This window comes from Alligator sinensis, unplaced genomic scaffold (assembly GCF_000455745.1).
Source record: "Alligator sinensis unplaced genomic scaffold, ASM45574v1 scaffold806_1, whole genome shotgun sequence".
Classification (NCBI taxonomy): Eukaryota; Metazoa; Chordata; order Crocodylia; family Alligatoridae; genus Alligator; species Alligator sinensis.
In genome coordinates, this window is record NW_005842521.1 from 309,745 (window position 1) to 332,002 (window position 22,258).

A 22,258-nucleotide genomic window follows, 5' to 3' on the forward strand; every position below is an offset into this window, starting at 1 on the left:
CTCCAGCTGATTTAAATCAATCCTAGTGGTTAGATGTAGAACATCCTGACCTGATCTGAACACTGTCATGTGCCTTCCAGCAAGAAATGTGAGGCCCATGCTGTTCCTCCCCCATGTTAAAAATCATAGATGAGAGAGGCTTTGTACGAGGAAACTTTGAAAAGGATTTATAGGGTAAATTCCTGTACACCCCTTTATCCTGTTCTTGGGATGGAGAAGGGTTGTGGAACAGTACCTACAAGCCTGGTAGGGCCACAGAGATGTGAGCGAGAACAATGGATCTGTACCAGAATCTTCCTTAGCCACAAGAGCATGGCTCGACTGAGACAGACTCTTCCTAACTGAAACATACCCTGGGAGGTGCTTAAATGCAGCCTGAGATGTATTAATTTCTCTTCATTAAAGTGCCATGAGGCCAGACAACGGACACTGTGTCCATTCCCTTCCTCATCTCACCACAGCTCAGCCCCAAAACACAGAACTTCCCATACAGTCCAAGAGAAAAGAAAGGTCCTGGGAAGCACCTTGGGATCTTTGCTGCCCATCAACACATTAGAAGGAAAGGGCAGTGGCGTAACTAAGCATAAGGAAATGGGGGCCCCAGCCCCAGGCACCAACTTAGAGGGGTCACCAGAATGGAGGTCCCCTGGGAGTCTGCACTGAGGTGGCAGCAACAATTGGGTTTAGGGAAATTCTTACACCCCCTACTGCAGTCCTTGAACTCCCTGCTGACTATTGCTACAAGCGATGGCACTTGGAGGCAAAAGAAGTGGTGGCGGCTGCACAAAGGGGGCACAAGAAAGTTCACCAGGTTTGCGAAACATTGTCCCAGGGTGCAAACCTTATTAGTTATTCTGCTGTGAAGGAATCCTTGTGCTCATGATCCAGTCCTCAATATTTTGGCTGTACAAATTAGCCAGTCTGCTCCTATGAAGTCCTGTCAATTTCTTTCAGTTTAAGATGGTCATTTAGATTTCTGTGGCTGAGGATCCCATGCTTTGGACTGGGATCCAAAAACAATAAAATACAATTAACCAGTCCAATCAAGGCTTACAAACCCTGTATTAGTCCACCATTCAAAATGAAAATACAACCCTCCTTCCTTAAACAGGCAAAAATCAAAACATCCCAGCTATTTCCAGTCACATGCTTAACTGTTCTGTGGGAATGGCAGAGACAATTCTGCCCCGGGTAGGAGCTGCAAAGGAAAGGAACATGCTCAGCCAGCTTTTGAGCTTGAGGCAGATGCAGTCTGGTCATAACTCAGAGCTGAGAGAGGCCTGAGCATTATTACTCCACATGGCCTCTTCAGACATTTTAGCCAATCTTATATGGCAGGTGGGTTTCAGAAATACCTAACATTTTAGTTTTCATTGGAATTTGCTCAGCAGACCTATTACAAAAGAGAAAACCCAAGTAAAAAACTCAAAATTCCTCTCCCCACATACCATTAGTTATTTAGAATCTGCACCTGATCCCCTGGAATTCAGGCCAAAGCCCACATACAAGAAGGCACAGTTCCTTGGAGCTATGGCAAATACATCCCCACCTTAACTCTACAGCTCCAACAAAGCCTGCAGCAATGAAGATATTATAAACTGGCTTGTTGACTGGGCAAACTTCAGTAATTAATGACAGCAAAATATCCAATTACTCTTTTATTTCTGTGGATGTTAATTACTTATAGAATATTCCCCCCAGGAAATCTTAGGCTATAGTATAATAATAAAACTACAGGCATGTAACATTTATCATAGAGTAACATATCTTCCCCATCAAGAACAGCTACAAAACTATCACTACAGAGTTCTGTCAGCACCTTGCATTGGTTCCTTTCATTCTGGAATGGTATCAGGAAACCCGCACACATCCTTATCTTGGACTCCTCTCCTCACATTTATGGAAAAGGGTGTTTGCCCCTGCTGACACCGGCTCATGACCCCAAATGGAAAAAGTGATGAACAAAAGTGGCCTCAAAACAAAACCCACGATTATGGTTTATTCCTGTAAATGCTTATGTCTGTTCTTAGGTAGACAGGGGTCTTTGGATAAATCTGGTATCTTTTATTAGACCAAGTAAAACAGTTGGAAAAATTCTTCTTTGCAAGCTTTTGGGTACAAACACCCTTCGTCAGCCTGAAGAAGCATCTGCAGTTGGTCTGTGCTCTTCCTTGATGGAATAGAATAGAAGCCACAAGCCAGTAAGTATGTGAGAAAGCCAGTCAGTGAAAATGCAAATTGAGGCAGTCAGTGGGTGAGACACAGGCTGGGGTGGGGAGGCAAGATAGACCTGGTGATAGAAATATAGCTGGTAAAGAGCAGAGAAGTTACCTGGGGTATCAAATGTTAGGCAGGTTATAATGCGTCATAAATCCAATGTCTATAGCTTCACTGGGATTACTGCCAATACTAAACATTTAAAATTAGGCATGTGTGACAGTGTTGGGCAGATCAGGGTTTTAGGACTGCTGCAAATCATTCTTGTTCACTGTATAATCCCCAGGCAACCTTTGGAGATGACTTAAATTAGTGTTTCCCAACCTTTTCCAGCCCAAGGCACACTTACATTAATAAACATTTTCTGCAGCACACCTGCTACGGCATTTTCCATCCCCATACTTATGAGCTTATTGTAGCGGCAAAATTCCATGGCACAGCTGTTCAGAGGCTCGCAAACTGCACATCACCCACAGCCAACACATGCACAGTAGATGAATTTCCTTCTGCTGAGCTGGTTCCCCTCTCCAGCCAACACATCCATGAGTCTTTTGTGAATATCTCAGTGTGGCTTATTTGTTAGTGCCAGGATGGAGAACCTTCTTCTCATTATTCCAAAATTCTCATGGCACACCAGGGAGCTCTTCACAGTATACCAACTGAAAAGCATTGCCTTAAAAAAAAAAAAACGTTCACGTTTCCCATTACCACTCCATCTTATCCTGTTCTGGGGAATGGTGCCTGGAGAATGTTCCCATTCTTGTGAAGAAAGAGGAAAGAGAAAGTCATTCCACTTTGTCCACAAATAAGTAACCAGTCCTAGCTGGTATTATCAAATGACATTGACAGTGTTTGGTACATTGAAAGAACAGGTCTTACCCTGGGGATTTCCACAGTTCTTACTAAGCTATATTCTTTAAATAAGCAACTGAGCCTATGTGCCACATACTCAATATGGGCTCACTCTTCTTCCCTCACCTGTCCTCCAAAACCCAGTCCACACACATTTAGGACTTTTCAAGAGGCATCTCACAGGAGACAGGCTGGTCTATTGCTGGATCAATGTAAAAGGAGTTACAGTTCTATAATCTTAAGTAAAAGGAGGAAGTGTCAACAAATCCAAAACTGCTGCTACATTTCTTACTTTCATCTACATAGCTTGGATTAACCAGAAGTAACATCCTCATCCAAAAAAAGTCAATGGCAAAATTCTCATTGACTTTAACAGGGCTGGGATTTCTCCCAGAAACCTCTACCTCCAAATAGACTATCCCTCATCTCCTCAGAGATGCTTTTATGTTAGATGCATCTAAATTAAATGATAAAAAATACCACAAAAGTGAACTAGTGCTCCTATGAGTACGTTCTTAAGAAGTCTTATTGCAAGAAGGTTTCATAAGAATACACAGAAAGATTCACTATACTGGACCTTTTACTTTGAGGCCAGCTAGACTAATTCACCAAATTTATAATCCGTTGCAGCTATATCACTAAAAGTAACTGACTTAGAGAGGCTTATTAGCCTTCATATTGTAAACAAACACAAAAAAAACCATAAAGTGACAGTAGCAATTACAAAAAAAAAAAAAAAAAGGCATGAGCAATGGGGAAGAGGAAACATCTGATTACAGAAAGCATCTGATTGCAGAAAGCAATCAGATGCATGACAGGCGGTAAAAGACTGCACTATAAACATTTAATTGTGTATTTTGTTGTCACTTAAACACTCAAGGTACAACAATGAAATTGGACTGATATAGTTTTGGCTGTCATTAACAGGGCTATTATGCATTCTTCCTTTGAGCTCACAAAAAATTGTTACCCAAGGAGGTTAAACTAGCAGCATCACTTCCCCTGTCTACACCGAAGTCTAATATAGCTCCTGATCATCTACACTCACTTTACATAAGGAGGCAACACCTGATCAGCTGGAGGAACTGGGTAAAGCATGAGCTTTTTCTAGTTAATTTGGGACTTTAAAATCTAAGTTTAGCAAATACTTTTTGTTAGGGTGACAATATTTGGAACTTGGGGAGCACTGGATTTGCAGCCGAATACAAGGCTTTAACCTGTAGCCTAGCACAGCTGCTGACCACAAGGCAGAATGATAGCTAAGCCAGCCATTTGCTTATGCTTAGTAACCATCTTAACTGTCAACCATTTTCAAGGAGTCTGTGTGTTGTGAATGAGGTGAAGCTTTAAGAATGTGGAAGATGGTACAACTTGGGATAGAAAAACAGATTAGAATATGAAAAACAACACATAATTGGTAACAGAATCCAAGATGAACATATGCAAAAAGGTGAATGGTGATTGGTGAAGCAGCTTCCAGGCTTTGGTCAAAGTCCACCCAATGACCAAAGAGCAGGAGTCAAGGTCTTAGACATGCGCTCATAGCAAAAAGACGTGTAAATAAATGAAATGCATAGGCAATTCCATGCTAATGAAGCAAACAGTAAACAGAGGCGAAGCTTGAGATAGGAGGAGAAATGGGGGGAACAAAAGGAGGGACAGAGGTGAAATGAATGTTAATGAGTATAAACTGAAGTGTATAAATGTCAGAAAAAAAAACTATTGTTCAGTGCAGGTCCCCTGGTTCACAGGCTGTGCATCTGTGACGGACCCTTGCCCAAAGTGGTCTCCATTCTGAATAAAGGTGCTGCGAGCAATGTGTGCTGGTGTTTGCTCCCTGCTTGCTCTGGCTAATGAGTAACAGGATCCATGAGCAATTGGATCATTGTCTCCCTAGTTGTTGGATGCCGCATGGAGTCAGGGTCTAACACTTTTTAAAATCACAAGCCTTTACAAACAAACAGGAACTAAATTGTAGTGGGAGTCTTTATATATTGTACTGCACTTAGGTTCTTTCTTATACCTCTCTAAAGGCTATCTACAGAAGTTAACCTTGTCAAGGTATAACAGAACCGTGATGGATAACAGCGAGTTCTGGTTCTGGATGCAGAGGTTTGTCCAGTGCTGAAGTGCTTTAAAAGCCAGAAGTAAGGAAAAGGCACAAAAAGTGGCATTATCTATTCCATCTTCTGCCAGAGGATAATTGTTCCCATTCAGCATTTTTGTGTTTTGCCCATTCTTAACCAACCCAGTGATGAAGTTTCCACTGTGTTCTGGGGGAAAACTGCCAGAGACAAAGCTCTCAGGATTCAGAAATACTGTATGATAATGTTCAGGCTAGATCTTCCATTGTTTAACTTTATCTCAATATTCTAGTAAAGTTCCATTATGATACCTTAAACAATATCTCAATTTTATTTCAGCACCCTACAAATTCTGATACAATAGATATAACCTCTTAAACACATAACAAAGATGAACAAAGTTACCTTAGTATTTCTACCTATTAGGTCTCAAATTATCTCAGTTACTTTTTGCTGAATCTGCTCAATTGCATTTCAAATCCAAAAGTGTAGAAGGGGAAAAAAATAAATAAATAAATAATCAACCTTCAAACAATCAGTTTCCTCTTTATCCATTTCCTTTCAATATTCAGTTTCCTGCCCAGCTTTGCCTACCACTGACAGGGACTGTAGCACTGCTAAAATGTCTTGTACCTTAATCTCTCTCTTGTCATTTATTGATCCAGTAGTAGATGATAGTTTAATGGCACAAGATTGCTCTAAATACTACATTTTAGTCTAGCCTTTAAAAAGAAATGCCCTTGTCTGGGAAGAAAAAATTCTGAAACTCATGAGTAATTACACTGGTTGTCATCCCAACCTACTTTTGAAAAGGTATGAGGAATTGCTACAAATCTCATGTTGACTTACAATCTGAGTTGTTCCACTACTGGCAACAAAAAAACCCAAAGAAGATGGTTCTATTACCAATTCTAAACTCTCCTGTACTCTTTAGAAATAGACTTAATTTATCATTAATGAGACAACAGTAGTGAGAGCGGGGCCAATCTATCGTACCGAGAGACTGTTGGAAACTACAAATTCCTCCTCCCTTTTCTCAGGCAGAAAATCTTCACTTGTATGCCTCAGGCACCAGTTGAAAAACTACTTTCTGCATCTTCCTCTCCTCACCTGATTTACAAGGATCAGATCACTTATTTTCAGTATCTGCCTTTCTGCAGATATAGAGAATAGACCCCTTGCTGTGTCTGAAGCAATAGAAAGAATCTGGATATTAGAAAGTTGAATGATATTATCAGACTTCTAGAAGTTAAATATTTACTTTAATTCTCCTTTTCTTGCTTCTGTATATAACTTCAAATAAAACTGAACTAATCATACAGTTCTATACAAAATGCATCCCTACAAATTCTCACTAGTTTATTACCCATAGGATAGTACTGTGGTTAGCTGTGGATGGAACATTATTGGTTTTATATAATCCGTATTAAAAAGAGGAGAGAGAGAGAGAGAGAGAGAGAGAGAGATTTCCAGTTCCTTCCACCAGAACAAGGCAGGAATATTCTCAGAACTCTGCAAGCCACTAAGGGGAGAAAAAAAAATATCAAGCTACTTACTCAGCTTTAATGAAAAAAAATAGTAATTAATTCATCCTCAGAGCAAGGTCAAACAATATCCCAAATATCACCTATATATTCTTTTAGGACATAAGAGACCAGAAAGACCCTTTCAGCAAAAATGACAGCTAAAAAACCATAGAAATCAATGCAGAAGATTAACTCCCACTTTGTCTCTGATCTGCCATCCACTGGCTGACAAAGCAGACACCTTCCTTTTGAGCAAAGCAGGAGTTAATCTGTTTCTCAACCCATCATCAAGTCAATCTCTTCATCAGATCCTGGGCCCTTCTGAAATCCATAGGTATTTTGCCATTTACTTCAATGGGGAATCTACCCTATAAACTGGCAGTAAGGTGACATTTTCTTGGAAAGACCATTTTATGAATGCTCTAGGTGCTTATAATAAGTGCCTGAGGTGAGGGAGCAATCTGAGTCAGATGCCTGAGAGATGGCCATTCATTTTCTCAATCTACTCTCATTAGCCAGGACTCGCCAATAATGATAGAGGGACTGACCCACTCAACAGTGATGAGCAATTTTGGATGCTCAAGCAGAGACCCCTGAAAATGGCTGGGGTCTCTAGACACTGCTGCAATTCAAAGAGTAATACATGACGTGTGAACTTAAGACTGGACAGTATACAAATATCCAAGAGCTCTGAATGTTTAACGATACCTGTCAAATCGATGGGGTGAAAGCATCATTACACGGAGGGTGTGGAAACTGTCTTCCTGAAGTGCAGCTTTGGCATGGAGAAAGCTATTTTAACTTGCTCAGCAAAGCAGGAAATCATTCTTAACTGCTGTGGGAACCTGAACTATTACTTCCTGTCTAGGCTTTACGAGACTGATCAGGGTGGGAAAGATTAGGAATCAATGCTTTTAAGAACAGTTTATCAGAGCCTTGGCTCCCATCTTAACACTTGCATTGTGTGACTGGTAACAATGATCAGTTATTGATTCAGAAACGCCGGGGTAGGTTTTCAGCCTCCATAAACTTCCTAAATCCTCAATCCCATTCTTGCAGGCTGGGTTCACATGGGCTTAATTAAGCATTAGCAGAGGGTGGTCCCAAGATCACATGGTGACAAATAAACTCAGATAATGTCATTGACAAACATATTTGTTCCAGATTTTCACGATGCTAAAACTATTCAGTAAGCAGCTCCTGGTGGGTGGAAACATCAATTCATTTTATCCTTAGAGCAATAGGGGAGATGTGACTTAAAGCAATGGATTTTTCATTATTATTGCACTTCCTTAACCTTTATTGAATTTATTCATACAGGGGTGTGAGTGCCTGAAGTGCCAGTAGCAGAATACAAATCAACAGAACATGGGAAAGCAGTGCTATACCATTACCTGATGCACTAGAGAGATATACAGGAAGTGAAATTAGAATTACTTAATAAACTTCTTGTACCTGAAAATTACCTTTGCCTGATACGGAAATGCTTAAAATGAGTGACTGAATGGATGTGAATACAAAACTGAGCTTGTAAGTGGACTAGATTTAAATTTTTTATACTCTGAGTGTTTCAGTATCATTGACATTACAGCCTTAATTATGATATTCTAAAAGCTCTGATTCAGTTGCCTAAATTATATATGAAGACTGACAATTTCTGGCCTGAAAACAGACATTTTCATCCATGCAATTTTTAATTAATTGACATCCTGTTGCATAACTTGCTGATTGAGTACATTTTTCTTTTGGCATCAACTTTTGTTTCTTGATAAGTGGACTGATGAGACTGTCAGAGAGTTCCTATCAGATGCTTCTCTTTTTTAAGCCACTGTCTCAGCATCCCTCCTCTGTCCTTCAGTCCCCAAGTGACTCCCAAGTCCTACATTTGCTGCACTGAATTATTCATCACAATTTTTCCCCCTATCAGATGAGGAGCTGAATTTGGATTTTCATAATGAAATTCATCTTTGCCTTAGAAAAGAGGTTAAGATTATAAGCAAGAAAATCTGTGACCCTATTTTCCTTCAACAACAAATATTATAATATATACTTCCTTAAACCACAAATATTATATATAGTATACTATATATTATAAATATAGTTTCATAATGTATGTTTATGCAACTTACACTAAATTATATCCATATCTATTTTCTTAAGTTCACAGTGTTTTAATTCTTTAAAAAGTCTTACATTTTTAAAAGTAGATGTCCAGATACAAACTGTAGTGGTACATATACATGCACACCTACCTAACATTAAAATTCAAGTTCAGTGACAATTGCCCCACCTAATTCCATCTAACATAGGTGCTATTTTATTGATCACTGCACAGTAAAGCAATTTTGGCTACATTCTTAATTGTGGAGGAAAGTATGCTCTTAAATGAAAAAAGTATGCTCTTAACAAATGAAAATGGTATTCTAATGCCATTTTCCACAGTGCAATCTGTCCTCAAACAGGAGACTCTGAAGCTGACACAATGCAAATGGGGCCAGAGAAGAAGCTTTCAGAGAGCAGCTGTTTGATGTTCACATATTTAAAGAATCCGTGAAATCTCAGCAAAACGGGTTGCTTAAATGAAGGCATTTTGTAGGTAATAACTTTACAGGAAAAGCAATATCACCACATCTAAGGTTTGAATTTCTTTTAGAAAATCATGATGCAGCTCTGATACTACAAATACACTCCATCCCTTTTTCATTTGGGGGTTTTATAGCAAGAGTGACAATGTTAAAATGATCATCATCCTTTTTTCAGGGAATCCAGTAACTCCTTTCCAGAGATATGATTACAACCCAGCTTCAAAGATGCAGCAAAATAATAAGCATTTAGGCTTTTTAGCATTTAGGCTGTTTCTGTTCATGGATACAATGGTGATTGTTATCCTTCCCATAAGTTACCTGAGTATCAAGGCTGATGATCTGGTGGGGAGGAGGAAATACAGAATTTTGTTCTTTAAGTCTGTGACTAATTTTCTGTCAGTGTGACATGGACTAGCCAGAAAATTACAATATACACAAAGCTCTTCAAAGTACAGCCAAATATATCTAGCTAAACATATTTTAAACTGCTCACTTAGGTAATGTATTACACACAGACACAGACAAGCAAACACACATTAAATTAACAATTCCATGAAACAAGGAAATTGCACTCTCTTCTGGCTACTACCATAGCTCAGATGTTGGACCACAAAGACTAATAGATGGTGGCTGTATGTGTTAAAGCCAACTAGGGATTTAGCCACCCAACTCTTGATTTTCAAGCCTAAATTCTTTTGGCTTTGTAAATCTCAACCAGTGTATTTCGTAACAGCCAAGATGCAGTACTATAGGGAAAGTGAACAAACCGAGCTCTCAGATTTGGGGGGCTATTTAGCCTATAATCCTTGGTGTTACACTGAGCTGTACTTCCCAAAATACAGCAGCAACTTTAGTGACTTAAATAGGTTACTGGGCTGTTAAACTGCATACATTTGGTATTAATGCCCACACTTCATTAATTTCTTCAGATTTCTATGATAAAAGAAGCTCCCTTGACAAAACCAAGACATGTCATAAAAGCATTAGTTCCTTCTCGACTCCCACTTTTAATTCTGTATCTCCACATGCTCTAGATATAGCAAAGGCGAATTCCAAGGTGAAGGGGGTGATGCACTTTGGCATTGTGTATTTTGTCTCCTCCTCAAAAAACAGCCTCTCAGCACCATGGCTAACATCTTCCTCAGTCCCCTGGAACACCAATTTCTCCAATGCTTCCTACAGAAGGGACCAGATGCTCTTGTAATTGTACCAGAATGCAATTCTTTTATATCTATTGTAGGGGCAGTGACAGAGAGACCATCTATTTAATGGAAGTCAATGTATTATTTTAAGACACAAGCCTGATTCCATTTATTCTAAGGCCTCCTTTATAGGCTCTGACATTGTCAAGGGGCCATAATATAAGTGAGAAACAGGTTCTATGTACTCACTATATAGTAGTTAGTATAGGAAGGAGTGGGAAAGATTTCTCTTTTGGTCTTGACATAATGGATGTTTAAAAAGCTATGATTCAAAGAGGTTTGAAACACCTAAGCCTCAGCTGCATCTGAAAAAGCCATATTCTAAGGTGACCTGATGCCTCAGGTGCTGACAGATGGGTCTTTATGAGTTTGGTTAAAGAAACCATGAAACACCTGACCAAAAAAAAAAACTTGAAAGAATGTGGTATCATAAAAATGCTAAAGGGAATCAGATACTTAGTCTAACGCACCATTCTGGGATCCTAGGAGTTTGGGGATCCACAGGTCTCCAAAGGCAGATAAAGAAACCATGCCCTGACACAAGCCTTTTCAGGAACACATTGTTATATATACTCTATGTATTAATGGAGTGGAAAAGAGATGAGAGTTCCAAGCTCTTAACTGGTCTCTAAAAATTCAGGTCTATATGACTGAAAGGGGCCTGTTTTCAAGAGATATGTCAGATGGCATGGACTTTTACAACCACCCATCTATAGAGACCTTGATACAAGATGATGAAAATCTCATACTAGGAGATGATCTGGTGAGATTCTCATTATTTTGGACTAAAATTACTACTTTTGAACTTGAAGAAAAACTTCAGCTCTAGCTCATTCTTGTAACCCAGTACTACCATAGCTTAACCTGGATTCAAACACAGCTTTTCTTGTTCACTTTTTACTTCTGCCAAATTTAAGAATCACATGCTATTGCCCTGGCTCTTTAGTATTACTACCAATAGAAAAAGTATATAAATGTGAATGATATTTAAAATCGCTCACAACTGTTAGCAAAACCTGAGAACTGGGTGGATGTAGCAATAGAAATTGTCAGTTTTTTCTTGTTAACACAAACCATTACAACATGGCATACAAAATTAACATGCAACAAGAGCTAGTTGGTTGAGAAAACAATGCCACTATTGTAGATGCTCATAATAATAGCATTCCCTGCACATTTTCTCATGGTCATTGCTATTATTCTCACACAAGCTCATTACACTCAGGTGCATTCAGATTCTAAATTTCATTTACATGAATGCAACAGAAGCATTTGTAGTGGCCAGACATAACAGGACTCCCAACATACCTCATACACCTCTGACAAAATCCTGCCTGTAACACCAGCTATCTGAAAACAGAGCTAAGACTAACAAATACATGTAATGCCTCCACAATCAAACTGCTAATGAACCTGCTTTATATTCTATTCTACAGAATTATTTTACTTCAAGGATAAGTTCAACTTACACATAGCTATGAAACCATCCAGTTCAACTCGCACGTAGTTATGAAAAGTTCATTAATCAGACATAACAGTCACAATCCCTTAGACTCGGAACCAGAGTTACAGGTCAAGTTCTAGCTTTGGTAGTGTTTTCCCATGTCTCAGTATCTCCACTTGTAACACAGAGATAACACAGATCTCTCTGTCTCAGTACGGGTAAGGAGAATATGCAATTTGGAAGCGAGTAGGGATGTTTGGGATCGGTTTTAAATCCTAAATGATTGTCTGGCTCATTGTTTGTTTTACAAACCCAAAATAGACAGCAGATGCTTTTGCAATTCCAGGGATGTGATGGGACTAGGGGACTGCAGAGATAGTTGTCTTTCACAATATTGTTGACAAAGCTACAAAGTGAAATACAAACCAGCTCAACCATCAGTCATAACTTATGAGTGACAGATCAACATTTCACTGGACAGAACAGGATCAATAATCTAATCTGAGAAGCAGTTAAAACCACAAAGCAGCACATAAAGTAGGAGTTTGATTCTCACAAAATAAAGCAGAGACACCCAGGAACATATTGAAAAGAACTGGTAAGATATTATAAGAGCCCATCAGACCCCCTCAATTATTGCAGTACCCACCAGACAAAACAATCTAATTCTCAGTTCTTGTCCAAGGCATAAGTGTTGAAACATATAGTGCACCCTTTGCTCAGCATGGCACATTACAGCACACACAAATCTCTCATTTCCCACACCAGCCATTAATGCAGCTGTTTCACTAATACTGAATTTGAAATGAGGACTTCCACTTATGAAAAGTCCCCACAGATCAGAAATATTTATGATGGCATTTATGCTCAGGGCTTCATTTTGCCTCGTAAAAGCAAGGGTTTATTCAACCTTCTAACTCCCTTGAAAGAACAAGTAAATTCAAAATTAGCTAAATGTGGTTTTAAATGGCCAAGCACTGAGAGAGATTCTTCCTTCCCACTGGACAGAGGAAGAAGTTAAATGATTTCATGTTTTTATGATGCTAAACACAACCACAGTGGTTTTTTTGGTTTGTTGTTGGGTTGGGTTTTGTTGTTGTTGTTTTGTTTTGCTTTTGGGGGGGGGGGGGGGAGGGGGGGAGGAAGGGGGTACAAACTTCAAACACCATTATAGTTTTCAAAAAGCAGCTTTTCCTCTAAAAGCTAAGGCTCCAAATATCCTGCCATGCATTCTTTCCTGAAGACAACCACAAACTAACAAACAAACAAACAAACAAACAAACTTACTCAGTTGAGATGCTGAACTTAGGATCTTATTGCAATTCTTGTTAACACAGGGGTGTCAAAATGTGGCTGGATCTGGCCTGTGGAACCCTACCATCTGGCCCATGGTGCTGCCTGTTAATCTCAGACCAACTCCACACCCTGGATGCAGGATGTGGAGCTGGAGTGTGCACCTTTTGTGGCACCTCTGTTAGAGACATCCCTGCATGCTGCAGCTGCATAGGACTGGTCTGTGGGCCTCATCTAGCCCACAGACCAGCTCCATGCCCCTCATCTGGCCTGTAGGGCTTGATGAATTTGGTACCAAGCATTCCAACAGAAAAGAAGTTTAAGAAACAAAGAAAGACCCCTCCCACCACCACCATTTTTACCTGTTCCAAAATTCCCAAGGTAGCCAAGGTCAAAATCCTACTTCTCAATAAATTGGATGACTCGCATTTTATTTATAACAAATAGATAAAGCCTATGAGTTATACATAAATAAAAAATATAAATAAAAAAAATTTTGCAGTCCTTACCACTGGCAAAATGGAATTTTCTGGATATAAACCAAGTTAGTGCCATTTTTCCGAATGCAAACTATGACAAGCACTATGACCACTCATCCATCCCTCAGGTTCTTGAGTGTGAAGTCTACTATTCCATGCAGGAAGAGCACACACCAACTGCTGAAACTTCCTTAGCCTGACGAAGGGTTTTTGAACCCGAAAGCTTGCTTAATAACTATTCTCCAACTATTTGGGTTGGTCTAATAAAAGATATCAAATTCACCCAAGGAACCTTGTCTGCCTTAGTCTACTATTCTGCATGTTTACATTTTGAAGTGTAGTCTGTGGTAAAATACTAAATTTTAATTTCTCTCAGATACCTGATGTGGACAGATCTTGATCTTTCCCCAACCTTAATCTACTGTGGCTCTGGAATGCTTTAGAAAAAAGTGAAGCACTGCAAAGTATCAAATTCTGTGCTAACTTAGTAAAGAAAAAGTCTCCAGGTTGAATGTTATATTTCTAATCACTTACCTTCTTCTCCTCTGTTGTATCACCACTAACATAGGACAGCTTTCGGCGGACGTAAAAGAGCATATCATCTTGCCTGGGGGCCAGTTTTTCCATAAAATAAGTAGAAAACATCCAAGTCCAAAACACAATGCGGTCATCTTTGAAAAATCCTAAAAGGGAGCAAATAGAAAATTAAGACTTGTGGAAGCCATCAAGCTGCATTTGCATATTCTTAGTACTGTATGCAACAACGGTTCTGAATGTTGTGGGGCAAACTTGCCCTTGGTGAAGTGTTAGTTATGTGCCATAAAATAATATAGCCCAACTCATGTAGCATAACTTGTCATTCACAGTATATTTAAGGCCAGATCCTCAGCTGGTGTAAGTTACCCTAGTTCCCATGATAACAGAGCTGTACTGCCTCACCACAGCCAAAGATCTGTCCTTTAACATTTATCTCTATTTGTTCAGCTCCTCAGGCTAGGTAATGGAAAAGACTGAGCCAAGGCACCAAGCTAGAAGACATTAGAGAAGTGAGGGAGCTAATTTCAATGTGGGTAACGCCATCATTTGCTGGAATTAATTACTTAAATCTATCAACTAGCAATAAGCTCACTACTGGCAGTCTGGGGAGCACTGCAGAAAGTGAATAATTGTGTTGTCTTTCTTTGGTCAAATCACATGACTAAGAATGTATCATCTCGAAAGGTCCACCTCGGTGCATCCTGTATTTGATAAGGAACCAGTCTGAACCTTTAATGGGAACATAACCTACCTTTCCAAAATTCATAAAAGCTTAAAATCAATTTGAGAAACAAGTCAGAGACAGGAGAAAAAAAGAAGCTGGGATAATAAAACCTAGCTGAAGGTAGAAACAAGAACTGTGCATGCTACCAGCAGCAATGTAAGTCTCCATTTCTCAGCTCTCAAGGCGAGTTTAAATTTTGTGAAACTCTCTACATCAGGCGTGGACAATTATTTCAGCTGGATGGGTGCTTAATGTATTTTGGTGAGGTGTCAAGGACTGCAAGGGTAGCCCCACCCATTAACAGGCGTCTCACCCCCCTGGTCACCCTACCCCCTAACCCCTGGCCTTTGCCACAGGAAGTCCTTCCCCTTGTCCCCTGAAGTACTCCTTTTGGTGGAAGAAAGGGAAGTGCCCACATTGGAACCAGAAAACAACCAAATCATATATTAAAAGTCAAACATCTACTACATGCAGTCCTTGGACTTACAACACAATTGGTTCCTGAAAACCGAGTCTTACGTTGAAATGTTGTAACTTGGAACCAGTTTTCCCGTAGGAAACAATGTTATAAATGGGGGATTGGCTCCTGAACCAAGGCCCAATACCCTATTTTCACCAAAACTAACCCAGAATTTTGCATTCAATCAATTATAGATGAGCAATAAGCTACATTAATGTATTTATATTGTAAATAGCAATCATAGTGATTTGGAAGGACTTCTTTGAGGTGACTTTGCTGGACTTTCTGAAGGGATCTTGGCTGGAGTCTTCTCAGGAGTCTTGGCTGCAGGTTTTTCTGGAGTCTTGTCTGCTTTCTTAAAGAAAGTGTCCAAGGAAGTTTGGACAGACATTCTCCAGGGAGATGGGCAACGCAGCAAAACTTATTCACTGGCATGACATCAGATCAAGCATCATAAAGTCAAAACTGATGCCAGAAAGTCAAAACAGTGTGTGAATTTATAAAAGTTGTGTGAAATGTTATAACTCAAAATGTAAGTAGAGGACTGCCTGTATAACATACTGTAATTTTATTTCAAAAGATATTTTTGTCATGATTTGTGTTTGTATAAAGTATATGGAGGTGATCGCATAAGAGCTCAAAAATAAAGCCTTACTCTTGTATATTGTGTGTGGGGTGTGGCTGGAGGGGTGTGTGTGTGGGGGGAGGTTCTGAGGCAGTGTGGCTGTGTGTGGCAGGGGGGGTGTATATGTGGGGGCAGGGTATGGGGACCCCCACGGCACACAGCTCCCACTGCTGGGAGCAGCAGAGGTGGCAGGGCCTCAGGGTGCTTGGGGCCAGCTCAGGTGTTGCCGCCTGGCAGTGCATGGCTCCAGCCAGTTCCAAGAACTGCATATGGCAGCAAGGAGTGGAGCCAGGCCAGCCCACCTCTATCATGTGAGGCTCCCCATGGTACATGTGCAGCTCCCAGCACTCATGCACCACCAGGGCAGAAGCTCCATGCAATGAAGCCAGCTGCCTCTCCTCCTCCCTGCTGCCATGTCCAGGTCCCAGGACTCCACCAGAAGTGGAGGGAAGCCTCACTTCCTGCTTTCTGGAGGAGTCCCAGAAACTGCACATGGCAGCAGGGAACGAGGAAGGCAGCTGGCTCCATCACGCAGGGATTTCCCCCTGTGGTGCACGAGTGCCCAAAGTTGCATGCAAGTCATAGGAAGCCCTGTGTGATGGACGTGGGCTGGCCTGGCTCCACTTCTTGCTGCCACATGCAGCTCCCAGAACTGGCTAGAGCCATGTGCCACCAGCAGTGCCTGTCCGAGCCAAAAGCAGCCTGAAGACTCACTGCCTGCTACTGCTGCCCTTGGGGCAGTGGCCGTGTGCCATGGGGGTAGTGTGTGGAAGGGGGCACTCCCCCACCCTCCCTCACACCCCACAAACCCACAACCTGCCCACCCAAGCTCCATGCTCTCACTGCTCCCCTGGCCAGCTGCCCAATGCTGCTCCCCTTCCCTGCCCCTGCCACTTCCCTATCTGGTGCCCACAGTAAGCACTACAGCAGAGAAAGCAGCAGGAGCTGCTGGAGGCCAGGGAAGCCAAGCAAGTCCCCCAGTGGCTGCAGCAGTGACAGCAGTGGCCCTGCCCAGAAGCTATACATGCTGGCTGGGCCAGGCCCTTCCATGCACAAGGGTGGGAAAGAGATGCGCAGGCTCAGCAGGGTACAATCAATTAGTGGGCACCCACAGACTGGATGAAATTGCCTGGAGGGCTGGATCCAGCCTGTGGGCCATATTTTGCCCACCCCTGCTCTACATAGTTCAATTCAAATCAGACAGCAGTAGCCTTTGCAGGGCACCCTCTCCAGCCCCACCAGAACTATGCAGTAAGAGTCTTTGTGACCCAAGACTTGGCTGAACAGAGACAGAAACAGATGCTGCATCCTCTTGGATGGTGAAAGATGAAAGTGTGGCAGTTGGGAGAATCGTGGTTTCATATTACTGTCCATTTCTATAATTGTGTGGCCACCATCCAGCTTTCATAATCCTCTGGGATGAAAGACACTATACATGCTTTATTGTGCAAAACCAAAAGCTTGACGTGTGTGTGGGATGGCGTGGGAGGAGGGGGACTTAGGGGAATGGGGCCTTAGAGGGAAAGAAGGGAGAGGGAATAAAAGAGTATGGTTCACTTCCCCAATAGTAGTATCTTAAGACAAGACAAGACAGCGTTTCCCAACCGTTTTCTTCCCACGGCACGCTTAACTAAATAAAAAAGCACTGAGGCACACTGGATGCGGAGGGGTGGGGGGCGTGGCACGCAGCCAGCCAGACGCTGATGGGGAGGGGTGGCGCACAGCCAGCCAGCCAGTATTTTGGGCTGGAGCCATACCCCCTGCCTGGCTGGAGCCACGCTCCCTGTCTGTGTCTGCAGCAGCAGGCAGCAGGGGTGGGGGTGTGGCTGTAGCCCAAAATGCCGCAGCACACCTGGATGTGCCTGAAGGCACACCACTGTGCCTTGGCACACCAGTTGGGCAATGCTGAGCTAAGACGCACTGATTTATATGACGCAGCATTCTTATCCATCGTAAAGTGAGGCATATTTATAACTGAATTAAGTTTTGGAGGAGTTTTTGGTTAACTGCAAAGAAAGCCAACATTTCCTGTAACAGGTGATTTTTTCTTGGAGTGCTTATCACCAATGCTTCATAAAATGGTATCAATCAGTCTTTAATCCACAAGTGCAATTCACTACATTTTCCTACCTCGTATACATGCATTTCATATATACAGGGCCAAACTTCCTTCCAGGCTTAATAATACAGAAGACCTAAAATTAGGTCTTTAATAGGAGAAAATGGATAATTCAAGAGTGCTTAGATTTTATTTCAAACTAAGTCCAAGAGTCATACTTCAAACAAAATGAAATCCACTGTAGGACCATGCAGAAAATGCATTAAACATCATCAATAAGAATGGCATTTGAGTTTATACCTACTATCTATTAAATTTGAACATTTTTATTAATGAAAAAGTCTGAGAAAGAAGCTGGAAATGTTTGGTGTAGGCTAATTCTGGGTATATTCCAGCACATTTTAAATTCTGGGAAAAACCTATAATTGTTTTATTCATTGCAGTAATTGCATCAACTACTCAAGTGAGTAAGGTAACAAGACCTGGCCTTAAACAAAATTTATTGAGCATTTAGTAACAAGTAGAAAAAAAAAAAATGTACATGCTCACATTACGATTCATTAAATGTCCCCCAGGAACCTGAACTTATTAAAATACCCTTGCTTTTGAGTGCTTTATTTCAAACTTAATACCATGTACAATATTAGAGGGGCTAGGAGGCAGGGGAAGGATTTAGATTCTCTAGCATTTAGGGTAAGAAGGATAAAAAAAATGAAGTAATCTTTTAAGTTATTAACATTAGAAATTATTTAGACTTTCCTCTAATTTAGTTTTCCTTCACTGAAGAAGTTTGTCAAATACATTTCCAGTTTTAGCCAACAATTTTTACAATTACAAAGATTTCAAACTCAAAAATATAGAGAAGTGTACATAGGAGAAGTGCAGTAGATGGATTGATGCCCCACCCTCCAGTGTGGGCTAAAAACACCCCGGACCAAACTCCCTGTGCTTCCTTCCCCCTCCCATTTTGAAAACAGCACACAGACTGAGAGGTAGCACAGACAGAAGTTACTGAAGCCACTCTGTTTTGGAGCATCTACAGCTGAACCCTTATACAATGAGGGTTCTGATTTTTGTGGGATTGGGCCCTTTTAAAGTGCCCTACAGCCATTACTTCTGTTTGGTCATGGCCATACAGTGTTTTCAAGGGACAGATCAGGAGAAAATTGTCACTTCTGTCTGCACCCTAAGTGGCATAAGATCTGGTGCACTGTGTGTCTTTTGTCCTAATGTTATTCTATACAGTTCTGGACATGAGCCAGTGCACAATACTGTTATATCCCATTTGGAGATCAGGGTTTTGCATCTGAGGCTATGGAACTTGTGACCACTTTAAAAAGGGAAGGGGGAACCACTGCTTGGAAACACCCATCCACTGTAACTATTACCTCTCATTGCTCTATTAATACTGAACAAAATGGGGTTGATAGTGCAACAGTTTTGCTACACTTGCATTGCTACAGAAGCATGGGAATGTAACAGTTTGTATCAGTATCATTGGACAGTGATACCATTGCTACATCTGCCTAATACCCAGTTTAATCCCAGCTGCAGCTGTGAAATTCTAAGCAGGCATTGAGTGCAACCCAATGACAACATTCAGTCCTGTGATGCATTTGTGGCACATTTCTGTACAGCTACCAACATATATTGAATGAGTTATTGAAAATCACTAGCATGTGCACAAAAGATGCAAAGAGGAACCTGGGTGTGGCATGCTGCAATGGGGCTCCTACTCCATTACTGAAGAAGAAAGCCAGGAAGGAACCAGCTGGCTCAGGGACCCTGGAGGAAACAGTAGGAATAGAGAGCCTTTTTTTTCAAGAAAAATGGCTGCTTGCCCCAGGTACAGGGAAGCTCAATCCGAACTGTGACTGCCAGGCCTAGTAGGGAGGTGACCCAGGGGAGTGTGGATATAAACTTTATAAGGCCAAGACCACGGCTAAGCCCTACATGGACTCTGACCTGCCAGCACAAAGGAGTGCCCAATTACACAGATCTGAAAAGAAGCCGTGGCACTAGGCACCAAAGCTAAATTATTTTAGTTATACGTGTATATTCATTCTCATTGTGGCGACACAGAGCCAGGCTGGGGAAGCATTTTAGCCTAAAAGCATTTTTGCTTGTACCTGTGGACTGGAGGACCAGCTTGTGGCTACAGGGGAGGAGGTGGTCATGGGTAGGATGCCCACGAGGCACACCCCACTGTCAGAGACTGGAGATAAACCCTAATGGAGAATGCCAAGGCATAAGAGCTAAGGTCTCAGACAGTGGACCAGGGCTGAGCTAGAGAAGAAGGCGGCCAAAGCTGGGACGACAAACCAACCAGTGCTTGTAGGCCTGAAGGAGTGCTCCTTTAAGGGGGAAATCACATCAAGGGGCACCCAGACCCTAGGCATGAGGGTGGCAAGGAACGAGCCAGCAGCCAAAGGAAACAGGGTGCTACTTCCGGCCCCATGGACCACCTTCTAAAGAGACAAACAGTAACAAAGGCATGGCAGGAGGGAGACTGGGGGTGAGGCCAGGCCACAGAGAGCCAGCAGGTGGGCTGAACCCCAGTGCCAGGGGCACTAGGTGCCAGGATGGCAGACCCTTGAGACCTGTTACAGATGCAACTCAGAAGCAAGAAAATTGTCAGAAACAGACTCTAAAGGGATCAGGCCAGGCCAGAGATGGATTTAACCGTAAGTCTATCACATCTCATCACATCATTCTTGATCACCTCTACCAAGCAGAAGCAGCCTTTGCTTTCCTCAGTGCAGCAACGCTGCAGTGAAACTGCCCTTACACTGAGTCGCAATGAGACTTCTCAGGAAAATAGGGCAATGCACACAGACATGAGGTATTCATTTCACAACCTCATATCAGACTCCAGGGCAGATTCTCTGTTTGCCTGAGCTGAGTATAGAGCAGGGATGGAGGAGAAGGGGAGCAAGAATAAGTCTGAGAGTGAGAGAATGGGGGCAGAATAGTCTAATTCACCCTTCTGTTTCCCCCATTGGCAGACCTGCCCTGGGTGCAGTGTAATTAGGAGCAGCCTGAGAGTTGTTCTAACTTACATAGCTTTACTGGCTGCCAAATGATTGGTTCTGTAGCCAAAAACTGCAGCTATACTATAACACAGAGCCCATGATCAAGGGCTGAGAGGGAGACTGATAGAGGGAATTGGTCTTTAGAATCTACTACAAAGTAAAGAAATGAACTGCAGGAGAGAACTCACTTTTTGTAATCAGATTTTTTTCTTTATTTTCCCTGCTTTTAAAGTTTCACTTCAATTCAGAAACAAACAGATTCTTTCAAGTACATCTGCAGCTCATTGCACCTCCAGTGATTTGACAAAAGCAACAGTTTATGGGGTTACTGTTAGTTTGTAGTCCTCAAGCACCTCTGCTAATGAGGATGCCAACTCATTACCATCACGGAGAGGGGGGGAGGGGGGGTGTGCACGCGCGTGTGCAACTCATCACCATCACAGGTGGGTGAATTTGGAAGGGTGGTGATATAAGCAACTCCACTGGGAAGGACTAACCACGAACTCATTAAACACAGTTGCTGCTCTTTCTGTATAAATCACTGGCAAGAACTTGGCTTTAAGAAGAACGGTACCAAGGTAGAATTAGATCTTAGAGGCAAAAGAACCAAATTCTGGGCAATTGTACACCCATAACTCTGCCTAAGAGCTTACTAGATATACTCTTCTCCTAACAAATTCTGTTCCTAATTGAAGAAAATAAAATAAAGATTTCAGATTGTAAATGTTAATAAACTATAAGTTAATCATATAATTATGAGACCCATGTAATGAATAACTCCTACTTACAACAGTTCATTATTATGATTCATTTGCATAGATTTTATTCGCATTATAGGCAAGATTTATGTCAGCTGCTAGGCAATAAATGCATCTTTTTACCTAGTATTAACTTTTTTTTTTTTTAATTAAGTATTCATTCTGGAAAATTAGCTGCAGATATATAACAATAGGTTAGACTATTTTTTTAAAATAAAAATAATGCTGTCCAAAACCAAAGTACAAAAGAAAAAAAAATGCAGTGTCAGAATACATTGTTTTGCTTTAAAGCAACATTAAAAAGATGGATTTCTTACATGGCAGACAACCATTAGTGCAATTGTATCACAGCTCCTAGAGTACAATAAAAATTTAACTCTG

The 22,258-nt window shown here is 41.4% G+C and overlaps 1 protein-coding gene across 1 annotated transcript in view; it reads right to left on the reverse strand.

Moving 5' to 3' along the window:
- KIAA0930 (KIAA0930 ortholog) overlaps positions 1-22,258 on the reverse strand; it is a 131,209-nt gene that overhangs the window by 36,386 nt on the left and 72,565 nt on the right. Inside the window, exon 2 of the mRNA XM_014523683.2 lies at positions 14,217-14,365. Within this exon, the coding sequence (XP_014379169.1) occupies positions 14,217-14,327 (111 nt within the window). The 5' untranslated portion in view covers positions 14,328-14,365. The remainder of the gene's footprint in view (positions 1-14,216; positions 14,366-22,258) is intronic.